This window comes from Aspergillus novofumigatus (genome assembly GCF_002847465.1).
Source record: "Aspergillus novofumigatus IBT 16806 chromosome Unknown P174scaffold_13, whole genome shotgun sequence".
Classification (NCBI taxonomy): Eukaryota; Fungi; Ascomycota; class Eurotiomycetes; order Eurotiales; family Aspergillaceae; genus Aspergillus; species Aspergillus novofumigatus.
The window spans coordinates 306235-320314 of NW_020194286.1; the positions used below are offsets into that span (position 1 = coordinate 306235).

At 49.4% G+C, this 14080-nt stretch overlaps 7 protein-coding genes and 2 non-coding genes across 9 annotated transcripts; 5 read left to right on the top strand and 4 right to left on the bottom strand.

Moving 5' to 3' along the window:
- The first annotated feature begins 74 nt into the window (after window positions 1-74).
- On the top strand, window positions 75-1599 carry P174DRAFT_415289 (thioesterase domain protein). The gene has a single exon (XM_024824421.1). The coding sequence runs from the start codon at window positions 182-184 to the stop codon at window positions 1268-1270; it is 1089 nt and encodes a 362-aa protein (XP_024677193.1). The 5' UTR covers window positions 75-181; the 3' UTR covers window positions 1271-1599.
- P174DRAFT_t183 lies at window positions 1533-1605 on the bottom strand. Its single transcript has one exon. It is a non-coding gene; the product is annotated as a tRNA-Lys (tRNA).
- A 764-nt stretch (window positions 1606-2369) lies between these two features.
- On the top strand, window positions 2370-3219 carry P174DRAFT_425949 (Nucleotidylyl transferase; the record flags this gene model as incomplete). Its single annotated transcript, XM_024825334.1, has 5 exons — window positions 2370-2613; window positions 2657-2721; window positions 2770-2844; window positions 2916-3125; window positions 3184-3219. The coding sequence occupies 5 exons, from the start codon at window positions 2370-2372 to the stop codon at window positions 3217-3219; spliced, it is 630 nt and encodes a 209-aa protein (XP_024677194.1).
- A 1975-nt stretch (window positions 3220-5194) lies between these two features.
- P174DRAFT_72341 (uncharacterized protein) lies at window positions 5195-6563 on the bottom strand. The gene is made up of 2 exons (XM_024832436.1): window positions 6067-6563; window positions 5195-6010 (listed from the first exon to the last, which is right to left on the bottom strand). Exons 1-2 carry the CDS (start codon window positions 6473-6475, stop codon window positions 5238-5240), a joined length of 1182 nt encoding a protein of 393 aa, XP_024677195.1. The 5' UTR covers window positions 6476-6563; the 3' UTR covers window positions 5195-5237.
- A 1138-nt stretch (window positions 6564-7701) lies between these two features.
- P174DRAFT_465110 (kinase-like protein) lies at window positions 7702-8558 on the top strand (the record flags this gene model as incomplete). The annotated part of the gene is made up of 2 exons (XM_024830499.1): window positions 7702-8107; window positions 8128-8558. The coding sequence occupies 2 exons, from the start codon at window positions 7702-7704 to the stop codon at window positions 8556-8558; spliced, it is 837 nt and encodes a 278-aa protein (XP_024677196.1).
- Window positions 8559-9052: 494 nt separating this feature from the next.
- Window positions 9053-9125, top strand: P174DRAFT_t182. The gene has a single exon. It is a non-coding gene; the product is annotated as a tRNA-Lys (tRNA).
- Window positions 9126-9337: 212 nt separating this feature from the next.
- P174DRAFT_436111 (uncharacterized protein) lies at window positions 9338-10207 on the bottom strand (the record flags this gene model as incomplete). Its single annotated transcript, XM_024825977.1, has 4 exons — window positions 9338-9349; window positions 9403-9404; window positions 9561-9804; window positions 9950-10207. 4 exons carry the CDS (start codon window positions 10205-10207, stop codon window positions 9338-9340), a joined length of 516 nt encoding a protein of 171 aa, XP_024677197.1.
- A 186-nt stretch (window positions 10208-10393) lies between these two features.
- Window positions 10394-11951, top strand: P174DRAFT_465111 (uncharacterized protein; the record flags this gene model as incomplete). Its single annotated transcript, XM_024830500.1, has 7 exons — window positions 10394-10432; window positions 10947-11180; window positions 11214-11264; window positions 11295-11407; window positions 11465-11538; window positions 11593-11645; window positions 11673-11951. The coding sequence occupies 7 exons, from the start codon at window positions 10394-10396 to the stop codon at window positions 11949-11951; spliced, it is 843 nt and encodes a 280-aa protein (XP_024677198.1).
- Window positions 11952-12136: 185 nt separating this feature from the next.
- P174DRAFT_446450 (uncharacterized protein) lies at window positions 12137-13861 on the bottom strand. The gene is made up of 3 exons (XM_024828580.1): window positions 12907-13861; window positions 12710-12851; window positions 12137-12608 (listed from the first exon to the last, which is right to left on the bottom strand). Exons 1-3 carry the CDS (start codon window positions 13785-13787, stop codon window positions 12201-12203), a joined length of 1431 nt encoding a protein of 476 aa, XP_024677199.1. The 5' UTR covers window positions 13788-13861; the 3' UTR covers window positions 12137-12200.
- Window positions 13862-14080: the final 219 nt, after the last annotated feature.

The window sequence follows — 14080 nt, forward strand, 5'->3', positions numbered from 1 at the left end:
GAACCATATCCCCGCACTCCCCTTAAATCAACGACAGACCCTTCTCCAACTTTTCCTCCTTAGACATCAACACAGTCACTCTACTTTTGTAGCATGTGGTGTGTCATCAACCACAGACCCATGAAGGGCAGTCTTGCCAGTGGGAAAGTTTCCAGTGAACAGCTGGATTCGATCCAACAGCATGACTGACAACTCCCCCACCTTGCTGTATGCAGGAGAACACTTGGATACTGTCGCAGGATTCCCAACACTTTACACATTCAGTCCCGCAAATCGCGACAATCCTTTGATTGTTTTCATACCGGGCGGTGGCCATAATGCTCGCATCTCATATGGCGGCCATCCCGGAAGTCGCAGAGAGGACTTCCTGGCGCACTGGCTAAACGAACTGGGCTACGGCCTACTTGCCATCTCGTACCCGCTCCAGAGCCAGCCGGACGAGATCATGGCTGCGACAGCACCAGAATTCCGTATTCGGGATTGGAGTCTGCAAGCAGCGGAGGTCACGAAGATGGTGATCGAGAGGCATGGCCTGTCGCCCAAGGTCGTGCTTGTCGCTTGGAGTATGGGCGGCCGGGTAGTGGTTCCGTACACGCAAGCAGCAAAGGCACGGGGGCTAACCGTTGAGCTTTTCGTGGGTCTGGCGGCTGCTCCTGGACTCGCTGGTTCTCGGCTCACTCCCCCGGATATCAAAATGACGTCCGAAGGGTATGCTGCACTCGACAGGATGTCGAAGCTTTTCCTGGACCAGGTCCATAAGCAGAATCGGTTAAACTCCCGTGTCATTATTCCAGACGATGTTTATCTCCGCGGCTACTACGGACGCACGCCTGTCGGCTTGCTCGGCTTTGGCTTGAGCTATTCCCCGGAGCGTGGGTTTGTTGAAGATCGATATACCTCAACGGAAGATGCCGACGCGTACAACTTTCGTCAATGGCCTTTGATTTCTGCTCTGCACGGTGACAGCATTCTGGATGGACGGCATGTACTTGCGGACAAGGCCACCTGGGGATTCATGCAGGTGCAGCAGCTTGTGAGTACTCTCGAAGGCCGAGGCTATAGATCGCTGAGCCCGCAGCGCTGGGAGGAGGTTGTTAAACTGGCCCACTCACGGCCGGATAATATGTGCCGGCAGATTCATGGTAATCACTTTTTCTTCCTGGGCGAACAGGGCGCTCGTGAGACGGCGGCTGCCATTTTTGAACAGCTGAGAGAAGCTCGGATCTTCAGGTCGAAGCTCGACTCTCTCTTGTGTCATGATTCACCTTGACAGCATTTTTTGTTCGCCCCGGACATTTATTTACTGCAAGTCGCCTCTGCGTCAAATAGAGTATCTCTTTGATTGATCTGGTGACAAAGTCCTGGTCGAAGGAGTACTTAGTCTGTTTCAGTCTAGAGTCGCTACGTCGGGACTCTGCAGCTGGGTTTGTCTGCGAACAATTACGATACCTCAGGAATAGTTTGACAGTGGTCGTCAGATGCTGGCAGTAATGCAACGAAAAAGAGGAAAAAAGTTGCGGAGCAAAAAAGAAAGCCGAACGCGGGGGTCGAACCCGCAACCTTGAGATTAAGAGTCTCACGCTCTACCGATTGAGCTAGCCCGGCTGCTCTTGTTGGTAGGCAGTCCGATTTTGGATATATAAGGAAATTCTTAGCTATAAAGATTGATTAGATTGTGTGGTTACTCTCGATCAACTGATAAATAGTACCCTACTGCTAGAATGGTAGGAGTCTCATGTTACGGTATTGTATCATCGGCCAGTATGTAAATACTTTATCTGTGATAAGTATTTAGATTCCCTCGTTGGCTGTGCTTTCAGCTTCCGACAACATCAATTCTGAGTGGAACAGAAATATTGAGTCCAACCCTAAGTAGCTGTATTCATCTAATTCCAAGCCCTAGTCTTGTAGTCTACAAGCTACCGAGAAAAACGAGATCTACATCCTTGACGCCGAGTGAGCCTGTGTACATATATCTCACCAGCCCTATTTATCCTACAACGCACCCAATTGTTCGTACGCTCTGAAAATTCTCGGGGGTCGCTCGGCCATGGCAAGCACGGAGCCAGTGGCGCTGAACTTCGAATGGTCGAGAAAATCATAGCGCAAGGAAACAACCCGCGGGTATACTGCGGTATATATCACTGTACTACGCGTAGAATCACACTGACACTCACCATTAGGTACCGCGACAACCGGCCGGCTGCGCTGCGCCTACTTCGTCCCAGCCGTCAAAATAGCCCAGCTGCTAGCGGCCAGCTGCGACTAACGGTGTTCTTGGCCGATATCCACTCGTTCCTCGACAACCTAAAGCTTCGATTGAGCTGGTGGAGCGGCGGGTCGAATTCTATAGGTACACCATCACAGCTATGCTGCGCGCAGTGGGCGTTTCTACAGAGAAGCTCAAGTTTGTGTTGGGAAGCTCCTACCAGAGGAGCCCTGACTATATCTTGGATATGTACAGGCTTGGTTCGCTCATATCCGAACATGATGCGAAGCGAGCGGGTGCGGAGATCGTCAACCGAACTGATAATGCTCCCTTGAGTGGTCTTCTTTACTCCGTTCTTCAGGTGCTATATGAACAGTACTTGGATGTTGATGTTCAGTTCGGAGGTAGATCCTTCCCAGATTGAGGCGAATGAGCTAAGCTGTGTAGGTCTGGACCAGCGCAAGCTGTTCATCGCGGCGAAGGAGTGGTCGCCAAAGCTTGGATATAAACAGGTCTGCCTACCGCAATTGCTCTAGTATGATTTCTGTTAAAAGCTCCAGCGCGCTCATATCATGAACCCGATGGTTCCTGGTTTACATGGCGGTAAAATGAGCTCAAGCGAACCTGCTAAGGAAGTGCGTGGCTCGTGCGAGATATCTTGTGCTAAGGGTCAAAGACAGCAAATTGACCTCCTTATCCTCCCGAGGTCGTGAGCAAGAAAATCGATAATGCCATTGCGATACCCCAAGCTGTGGAGGTGAACGAAGGTCTGGCGTTTGCTGAGCATGTTCTGCTGCCGGCGTCGAGCTCGCGAGGAACGTCGAAAATTCCGCATAGACCGGGAACAAGGTGGTTTTGGAGCCTCTGGTTTATTCCTCGATTGACCAGATGCACGATGATTACCCGCAACGATGTGGTATGGCTTCTTCGTACTTAGTCCAGGATTGTACTAGCTGTTCTGACCGGTTCTATAGTTGACCCTCCCGGCTTCTCAAACTAGCCGTCGCTAAGGGATTGATTGCTCTACTAACGGCCTTGTTCAAGTTAACATGGTGCCCATCTCGAGTTAGGGAGAAAATCGAAAACGGGCCATTTTCCAGAAGCCAACTTAACGGTCAAGGTGTGGCTCACAGGAGGGCAGCCAGTGATGCTGTCCAACATTAGCCCAAATGATCCTGCCTAGACTGAAGGTTGAGACATACTTGAAAAGCTGGCAGATGTACCCATCGGGGACCTGCATGGAAGAAATCTGGTTGTCGCTAATGGAATCAGGCATATGTCCTTTGAGGACTGGATGCTTCTGTAAGATACTCACAGACTACTCAATTGTCCAGTAAAGGATATGCACTCCTCATCGACTGGGAGGACGGCACACTTTCGAAGGTGGAAACTAGCGCATACTCTCGTGCGACGCCTGCATTTGCAACAGACACTGAGAGAAGGAGGACAACAGGTGCAAAGAAGCGCATTTTGCTTATATTAAGTTTAATAATGACTATGATAGAGGTAGACAAGATTGAATTGGTCAGAATTAGGGTCTAGAGAAGAGAAACAGTATTTATTTTCCACAGCACTCTATTGTGGACGCAAATGGAGAGCTGAACATCTCCACTCAAGCTGCAGATACGGATTTCCTCGGCTGCAACAAACAACTTGTGACTGCTGGTGAGCTGAAGAAGCAAAGCAAATATGTCTGTGCAAACTCAGCCAGCCTCAGGACGTCTCGTTGTTTCCTTGGTGGTCAAGATCCCGTCTGAGAAACATGCTATTAACTAGGTGAGGCATCTGGACTAATGCGGATAAAGCAGGTCAAGGTGGCATATGAGCTGAAATGATCCCTACTGCTGTGAACAAAAAGGAGTAATTACAGCGACTTAATATTATGCTCTCTTATCCAATCAAGGCCAGTTTCTGCAAGTGCAGTCAGTGGAGGGGTTTGTCAACCCACATATATAAGGAGCCACATTATTCTGAACTGAGCTGGCATATCACATCAGTTTCCCTTGCATTAAGATACTCTGGCGGTCTGGCCCATCATGTCCAAACCTAATATTTTCTTTAATGATGTTGTCAAGGAAATTGGAAAACACGGTACTGCTAGTGGTACACCTAGTAAGAGAATTGTGGTTGCAGATTGTGGAATAATTTGAGCAGGAGGTTGGGTAGAGCTAGGTAGGCTCTTGCGCTTCGAGCATCTGGTAGACGGAGCTGTAAGCTTCGGCTTTCTCGACCAACGCATCTGCAGGGATATTAAAGTCCTCTTGGCAAAGCGCAGACCGAACTACTCCTCAATTTCACCCCAGGCGAGCCTTCTTAGCCATCAATATTTGTAGGATATCGTCCTTAGCGGCTGAATGAGGTCGAAGCACTACGGCTGTCGGCAATGGACTGGATGCTTCAAGCGCTTCAGCTCTTGCCCTCGCTCTTGGTCGAGGACCACTTGCTCTCCCGTCTGTCTCCAAAGCAGTGCATGACGGCCTCTTTCGGCAGGAAGGCTTTGATCGCTCGGCTTTTATGTACAAGCTACTCGAAGTAGCATGTTGACTCACTTGACGGTTGAGCTGTGGTGGCGATATTTGCTGACGGCACCCTTAAGGGCTTTCTAGACCGGTTTCATACGTCAAAATCACCTCCTTTTGAATGTTTAGTTACTGTGGTTGAGACTTAGACGGTTACTAGGGTTTATCAATTAGGCAAGGTCTGCTAGTTTTGAGAAGCGCTGAAATTTGCCATGCCCGAAACAATAGCGCCTTCAGAGCACCCGAAACAGGGCACCTTTCAGGAAGACCAGGTTGGCCACTGCTTAAGGCCAGATCATTACATTTTTACTGGAACAGTTTTCGCGTATTCACATTGCTTAAGACTGGCAGAATCTTCTTGGCTGCTTTTGGATCCCCTATCTCTTTCAAGAGCAGTCGTCGTTTCCGCTTAAGCAGAGACTGATAGTACCCTCTATAAGCTCGATCCTTGCGGTGATGGGGTGACAACTGACCACAAGAAAGCATGAGAAGAAGAATGCAGTCCCTTGTTATAGACCCTCGCTGCTTTTGGCAACTTGCAATGCCTGACAGTCAGAACTGTTGATGGCTACCACACTCTCCAGGAACTCTTCTTCCGAATCTGATAACTCTGGACACTCGATGGGCATCTTTCCCTTCCCATCTTCTCTAGTTGGGCCATATGGACCTAGATATTGAACAACTCTTGCAAGAATTTTGTCAGTGTCGTCCAGACATTGTGAGTCACTGTTGATCATGGCGTTCTTTGCATCTTGTTCCCACATGTCCAAAGCCGCACGTCTGGCCTGTATTTCCTTCAGTTCTCCAAGATATCTTCGCTCAAGGAAGTCTTTGTTGCGCTTGAGTTCTTCGATCACCATACTTAGTTCTCTGCGAAGCAAGGAGACCTTCTCCGAACGACTAGAGTCATTCAAAACTTCAAGAAAACGCTGTGCGTTTTCAGCCAGACGCTCTACACCTCCAGCAGTCTTTTGAAGTCGGTGGACGGCAGAGTGTCTCAATTCACAGAGAAGGAGGAATAATTCGCTCCTTTTATTTATGGTAGCCATCTCACCTAAATACTGGGGAAGAAGCTTAGTCCACTCAGTGAGTTCCCCTGCCTCTGGGCAGTCCCAGCCATTTCTTACCAAAAGCTGCGGGAAGTGGTTTTGAGCGTAGGCGAAACAAGCTTCTTCCACCAATCTTTGTATGCTTGTCGTGATGAGGTGTTGACTTCGGTAATGTATGTAGACTGGATAGAGAGATGGGATTAAATTATTAACACCAGTTTCTATCCCAGAGGCTGATGATGCTGGCTGTCAACAATTATCACAAAAATCCTTTCATAGGAGTACCAACCATCAATTTCATCACTTTCCTTGTTGGCTGGTCGCGCCTGGGATTGAATCGCGACTCCTTGTGAAGTCTTCCTCTCGGAGATTTCCCTCACTGCCTTAGCCTCGTCTCTTGCCGCCTCCGCCTCTGAAGCCTCTCGCTCAGCGCTCTGAGCAGGTGACACATCAAATAATTCGGGAAATCGGATCTTAGCTCTTAATGTTGAGTAGAATACTTGATCCTCAAGAAGTCTCTTAGCAACTTTACACGTGCGTTCAGTACTGTGTTCCCGGAGAATATCTGTCAGGGCAGGTTTGTTCTGTTGGAGCAAGGTCATCACAGGCTTCCGCTTTCGGATCTGGGAGTTAGAGCCACGAAAAATATGCTGGCAAGCCAGATAAACAATTCTGTCATCAGGGTCTCTCTGAGCCATTTTGAGGGTTTGGAGTTGCTCCTGAAGTGTGGAATGAATCGAGCTTTTTTAAAGTTGGGAGCGTGGTCAGTTTCCGCAAACAGCGAGCATGCCTTCGTAATATCTGTTTTCGCGTTTTCTTTTTTTAGATTATGCCGTCTTTGATATTGTTTTGCTCAACCTCTTCATCGGTGTCGGATCCTGTGGTTAGTAAAGTAATCAGCAAAAAGGGGAAGATACCAACTCACTTCGATACAAGCGATCAGCTGGTGAAGCATGCTGATTCGCATCCCGTTTGATCAAGGCCGGGAATCGAAGTAACCGATTGAAGGCCCGCCGGAGAAGACGATTTCGTTTCTGTCCAGCTGATCCGGGCGGTTCTGGTTGCTCGGTGACAGCCGGACGAACCACCGCTCTCGAAACGCTTCATTGCGCTCAACCTCATACTGCTGGATCTTGGGATAATTTCCCCGTCGGTTGGCTTTTGTTTGGCAATTTCTCTAGTAGAGAGGTCCTCAGTCCTTCACCAATATCTACGTAGGCCGTCAGCCATGTTACTGACACAAAAGATATATATTAGAAGATTTACGTCCAGGTAATCGAGTGTCCACCAGCGGTCTGCTGGAGGAAGCACCTCTGCTCCTGCCTGCACACGGTGTCGTTCGTGGAGCACCCGAAGCTGCCCACCCGCGAAGTTCGGGAATCTGATGGCCCAGTCGTTCGTCAGCAGGGCGTTCTGCAGCACAACAGCGAGGATGGATGGCGCCTTGGCCACAGCACCCAAGTCGCGCGAGCTCAGGGCGGCACCGCTCACCTACTAAAACAAAAAGGGCAATGGCCTTGGTGGCCGTAGTTTTCTGCTCGGTAGACGATCTGGGATCTAGTTAGTGATTAACTATGGTTCATATAATGAATGAGCTTAAGTATGGAGCTTTCGTGTTTAGCACTATCTTCTTTAATACTACGTGCAGTGATCGCTTTATAGTGGGGGATATAATCCAGCCGGAGGATAGACCTAGTATTCATCACGTGGTATCATGTGGAAGAAGTTAAGGATATTATATCCAGCATGAACCTCACCGTCCTCACATCACCACCTACTATCACTTCCACAGAAGACTATTATTCTAATACAGTACTGCCCATTTTTCAACCACTAGATCCTTTAATATCCATACTTACACTCCTCTGCAGAGCAGGAATGAAATATATTTCCAATACTTTGCCGTTTAGGGAATGCAATCATAATGTCGTCGAGTCAAAAAGGGCCGCCCTCCTCGCCATGCACTCCTCCGTTGAGCGCATCCAACCCAGTCAATAGCAATTTACTTAATCGGTGGTTGACGCTTCTAGCGATCAGAGTTCTTGATCGTTTTCGACATCGAGAAGGGAATGTTCTCATGGTGACGGATGTAATATGCGTCAAATATGGTCGCCGCGTGCATTTGTCTGAAGCATCAACAATGCATTTCATATGGCAACATACATCTATCCCAGTGCCAAAAGCCTTATGTGCATTCACTCATTCTGGTCGTACTTACATTGTGATGGAAAGGATTAAGGGAGACATCATTGGCAGTGGCTGGGTAAGACGAAGCGAAGATTCAAAGGCAAAACTTCTTTCACAATTAGCAAGACACATCCACGAGATGCGTGACCTTCAGCCCCAGAAGGCATGGGGGTGGCTTCGGTTGATGGAGGACCGCTTTTTGACTGCCGTGTTCCTGGGCCTTCCTTGCGCTTCGGTCCCTTTGCTACAACCCAGGATTTCCATCGGCATTTACGCAGGGGCATGGAATTTGATCTAAGACTGGGCCCTGAAATCCAGGAACTTATCAAACAACAACAAAGCAAGACTTGGCCTTTGGTATTTACACATGGTGACCTTAGCAGTCTCAACATCCTCGTTCGCCAAGATGATATCGTTGGTATCATTGATTGGGAAACCTCTGGTTGGTATCCATCATATTGGGAATATACTTCTGCCCACCAGGTCAACCCACAGAACTCTTTTTGGGTGCATGAGATTGACAAATTCCTACAAGCAATGCCTGAAGAACTGGCTATGGAACGGATCCGTCAAAAGCACTTTGGAGATATCTAAGTGAACCTGGCTGGCATTGCCGAATAGGGGTATTCCGCAAAATTTCGACTAGACGATTCCCATCTGCTACCTTTCCCATCATGATACGAACAAGCAACATGCTAGTAGGGGTAGGTAGACACTCGCGCTCCTCAAAGAACCATTCAGACCCCCTCCCAGCGTCGGCATCTCCTTTGCATGGTAACGGACACCATGTATGTCGATTGCTCTAGGGCCTACAGACCTGATTGTTAGGGGATCACCACGTTTCATACTGAAAGAATATTATAGTGGCCTTTGATTATGGAGCAATTGAGCCGCTGACTGTATCCTGGTGATGAAACAAAAATATGGTCATTATTTCATGACTTGGTAGATGTGCAAATCACCCGCTGCTAACAAAGGTAGGTAGCAAAAGAATATCAAGCTATATTTTTGTACGACCAGATTGGAGATACTCATTGATATGGGAGTGCTCATATGCCATTTAATGCATCTCCCTTTCAACCAGAGCAGCCGGGCTAGCTCAATCGGTAGAGCGTGAGACTCTTAATCTCAAGGTTGCGGGTTCGACCCCCGCGTTCGGCTTTCTTTTTGCTTTTCTGCAGTCCGTCAGCGGAGCGAAGTTTTGGCTGGAGAGTGAATTGAAGCCATTAATTTAGTCCATTTTCTTTTACTTATTATTGTCCATGAGAACAGTTGTGGTCCTGTTCTACATCCCACACTCTGCCCACCTCGTAGGTGTTACTGCTCCATGCTACTTACTAGCCGTTATGACTCGTGGCATGCCGTGCCCTAACTTAACTACTCAGCTGCAGGTAGCTCGAAGTGTACAAAAAGTTTCTAAAGCTCATAAAAAACTTACCGCTAGACTATGTTAAAATATGGATACTAAATAGTATATATATGTAGCATCAGGCCATATGAATAAGAATGTGGAGGGTAATCATCATAAGTATATGTATGGCCTCGAATTCATACTAAGGCCATTCCTGTTTGTACAGTTCTTCACATTCGTCTCACCCAGCCAGATGCGCTCCTCAGACTGGGGGATGTGATCGCGGACAGCCTGCTTGAGGAAATCGCGGTACTGGCGCGTGCGGTGTAATGTGCCATTCAGATGCTGGGTCTCAACATGTGCTAGTAGCTTGAGGCTGATTGCCGAGGTGGCGCATCGGATGCCCTCGCGGAAAAGACCGCCGGCTGTAGCCATCAGGCGGGCAAGGGCTGCGTCGAGCGGAAGAGCGGGTTGGTGCGGTCCTCGTTGCTGAACGAGAGTGCAGCGGGATTATGAAGCGACGGATTGGGTAGTCTAGGAGATTCCGGTGGAAGGGGGTAGATCCATTGCCGTCCTTTATTTAGTGGCTGCATGCCTGGAGGGCGTCGATCAGCTCAGAGCTTAGCAAGAGGACTTGGTCGTAGGAGATTTCGGAGTGGAGGCTGTTGAGGAGCTGGACGATCCGGAGGCGGACGGGCAGCAATTCAATGAGGGCAAGCTGAACGGATGTAGCTGTGAAGGTGTCCTTTGGGTACCGCTGGAGCTCTGTCATTGGCTTGAGCTCATCATCATCATTGATGTTGCAGGGTGGCTCAGTATCAAATTTTTTAAAGGAGATCCTTAGCAGCATCCACAAGTCCAGGGACGCCTGGATGGCAGATCTAAGAATCATATACCAAAGCCTCCAGCGCAGTTCAGCTTGCAGTACTGATATAGCTGGTAGGTGTTTAGGGTCCCAGTGTAACTAAGTTGCATGGCGCTGTGGACAAGCAATCTAATAGAGATCTATATTGTATCATCACTAATAGAGAAGATTTGCCAGGCCAGGATACTCAAGCAGTAGATTTGCAGGCCAGAGATGTCCAGGCAATCCTTTTCCAGCGGCCTGGAAAGCCAGGTCTGAGCAGTGTATATCCATTGTTAAACCAAGTCAATATTATGAAGTGGCTGCAGCTCTGTCTCCATGGTCGTATAGACTTAATCCTATGCCAATGATGAGAAGAACTTTAAGGCATAGACTAGGAGCTGCCCCATCGGGGTTGTCCCAATATCTTTGGTACTCGAGCCAAAAGGTAGGGGCGTGAAGTATCTGATGCCTGCAGTCTCTCAGAGTTAGTATCCTCCTGGTCTCCCTCGGAGATATACATACGTCAATTTAAATGATGTCAAGTAGAGATTAGCCATGGTATCAGCCATCTTCTGGGAAAGCGGCGCAAATTAGAAGCCCAGCAAAGGGAGACCTCTAGTAGGTTAGCCGGTCTTGATGCTCCTCGCCCTATTCTTACATTTCCAGAGCAAGTCACCAGCCTAGGAGATCAGTGCTGAGGCTTCGGGACCTTGAAACAAGTCGTCTTTGCTATGCTTACCCATGATCTCGCTCTAACAGGCGATGATGGCGGCGAATTCATTAGCCGCGCCCATCCATCGACTCCTGCCCCCCCTTCTGGTGCCAGTTCCTCACAGTAACAAAGCGCGCCTTCCAACACACCTGGCGCACCCCGTTATTTATCTACTCTAAACTGCTCCTCTGCACTGCTACCAGCCTGTTCATCAGCCTGGTCTTCCTCAACTCCCCACTAAGCATCCAGGGCTTACAAAACCAGATATTCACTATTTTCAAGCTGATGAGCATTGTGGGCCGGCTGGTTGATTAGCAATTCCTGCACTTCATTACGCAGCGTTCGCTCTACAAGGCCCGCAAGAGACCCTCCAAAACATACAGCTGGAAAGTGTTTATGCTTGCCTGAATCCTGGTCGAGATCCCCTGGTGCACCCTCTCTTTGGTATTTATATGGTTGCTGTTTTACTTTCCCATTGGTGTCTACCAAAACACCAGCACTGCTGAGCAGGGCCCTGAGCAGGCTGCAGGGGTGTGGCTCCTCTTCTAGGTATTCCTAGTCTGGGTGTTAATGTTCACGCACTTATGTAGCTTATTTGCTGGCTCTGCTAATAACAGCAGCAATATTACTAACTTCTGTTTTATCCTAGCCTTCTTCTTCTGCAGTGTCCTGGCCTTGCTGGACCAGATACCCTGCTTCTAGATTTTCCTATATTAAGCCTCCCTACTCTTGTACTACGTCTCTGCTGTCCTCTTGACAGGACTGGCAAATGTAAATATGATGTGCACTAGTAGTGAGTTTACCACGTTCAACCTGCCTGCAGGTAAAATATGTGGTAAGTACATAGCAGAGCATATTACGGCGGCGGGTGGCTACCTGCTCGATGGGAATGTCACAAGCAATTGCCAGTTCTGCAAGGTCAAGGAGACAAATGTGTATCTGGCGGGGATTCATGCGAACTATGGGACCAGGGGGCGCAATTTTGGTATCATGTGGGTGTACATTGCTTTTAATGTTGTGGCGACGTTGTTCTTGTACTGGGTTGCGAGGGCGCCAAAGGCGAGGAAGTTGGTATAGGCATTTGCCTTCTGTTATCAGCTACCATGGTAATGCAGTTCGTGGCCCACGCCAGGAGGTTTACGTGGATATTAGTCTATCTAGTTTCGAATTGAGAATCTCATCTCTGGAAGGACGGTTATCACAGTAGGGCCAGAATCCACAATAATCACCTGTTGCAGCCTGCAGCTATTTATTTTTTATCTGGAGAAGATATATTGTTTTGACTCAGCTCTAGGAACTAGTTTATTTACGGACGGGCCCTCTATCCTAGACTTGTGAATGCGCATGGCATGCCCCATGTTTGCGTCCATGGTGATGACGGTGTCCCCGATGACCGGGGTTCTGGCCGGCTTTGGTAGGACGCGGGGTGGGCAAGGGGTCTGGAGTAGCTGCAGGAGTACTCGTGCCTGGAGAAGAGGGGGAAGGAGACGACTGAGGCGAAGGAGTACTGCTAACGGCACTCGTAGATGCGGCCGCTGCCGAAGTCGACTTTCCGCCAGAGGATACCGCGGGAATCGAACCAGGCGTACTCCACGTTAGCGGCGTCGAGGTGGCTTTACCAGCCGACGGGGAAGCAATGAGTGTGTTTGCGCCCGAATCTTGAGCCGCGACATCTTTCTCATCCAGATGATGCAGCAACGACCCCCAGCCAAGGCCATCAAAATGACCGGATCCCTCGCCCCAGGACCCTGCGCCCCCTTCTGCGCCCCATAATAGTTCAGAGACTCGTTGAGGAACTTAGTCGTCCAGGGCGCATCCATCCCCTTGATCATCACGTAGTGGCTATACAGTAGTTCCCAGGTAGGCCGCATCGCGCCGCGCGACGCACTGCTGATTTCCGTGAAGCTGACGATGCCGTTGGCGTAGGGCACGAAGGGGACGTCGTGGCCTAGGTTATACCGCGCCCAGTACTCAATCCTAAGATCGTCAGTTGGAAGTTAAAAGTGTAAAAGGGACTGGGACTGGGACTGACCCTTTCAAAATACGACTATCATTCAACGCAAACAAATCCTCCCCCTGGTTCCAGGCCTGCTGCCCCACCACCGCCAGCAACTGAACATCCAGCGCTGAGTGGCCCTGGTCGCGACCGGCCTCCTGGCCCTGGCCGAGCAGCGTCCCTGTGCCAGGCTCCTCAACAATATCCGTGATGGCATTATGAATGGAGCCGGTTCCCTCCCCCTCCTTGAAATAATCCACCGCAAAGTCCCAGACCGTCTGGTTGTCTGTCAAGACACCCATGGCCATGGCAGAAGCGATATTGCACAGCTCCCAGTTTGCGAAGAAGTGGAGGACATTATGCTGCGATGGCTCCTCATGGTGCAGCCACTTGTAGTGCATCGGGATGAAGATCTTATTGGCCATATCGATCACAGACGGAAGGACCTTCGTCGCGAAAGGCTCATAGTCGCGGAGCAGCTCGGCGGCGTTGGCAAGCTGGTACCCCTGCAGTCCGGCTGTCAGGTACTTGTCATCGCCGCCGCCGAGGGCGGTTAGCGTGGTGGCCCAGGCATGGAGAATGTTGCTCGCTGTATCGGCGAAGGTAGTATTGGACGAGATCTTCCAGCGCACAGCAAGATTGAATGCGGCGGCGACGTCGTGCCACAGGTCCTCTGCGTTTGCGGTGTTGCCGTCCCAGTCGCTACGGTAAACGACGCTGGCTGGTGAAGGAGTGTAGCTGGCGTCGGAGAGACGGACACGGGTTAGAACATTCCAGGAGGTGGTCCATGGGTCTGCGTTTGCTTTGATCTTTTGCTGTGCGCGGGTGATGTCGCTGTCTGTGACGAGGAGTCCAGGGTGGACGAAGCTGGAGGCAAGAGGGAGCAACGCAACAAAGAAAGACAGATTAAGATGCATTGTGAAATGAATGACAGTAGTAGGAAAAGAAAGAACCAGCTATGAAGAACAGAAGCTAAACAAAAGAGTGTGGTTGAAGAGAAAACAGGTCGACTGGAAAAGAACGTAACGCCAAAGGCCAGTCATTGGGATGCCTGTGATTTATTACTCTGGAGTAGATAGACGCCGATAAAATAACCAAGTGATTAATTAATTGTAGTTCTTACTCTCATACAAGCTATTCAGGAGCATGCGTCAATCGTCAACACGTGGGGAGATGAGCAAGGATATATTCAAATCAACCTGAAACACAG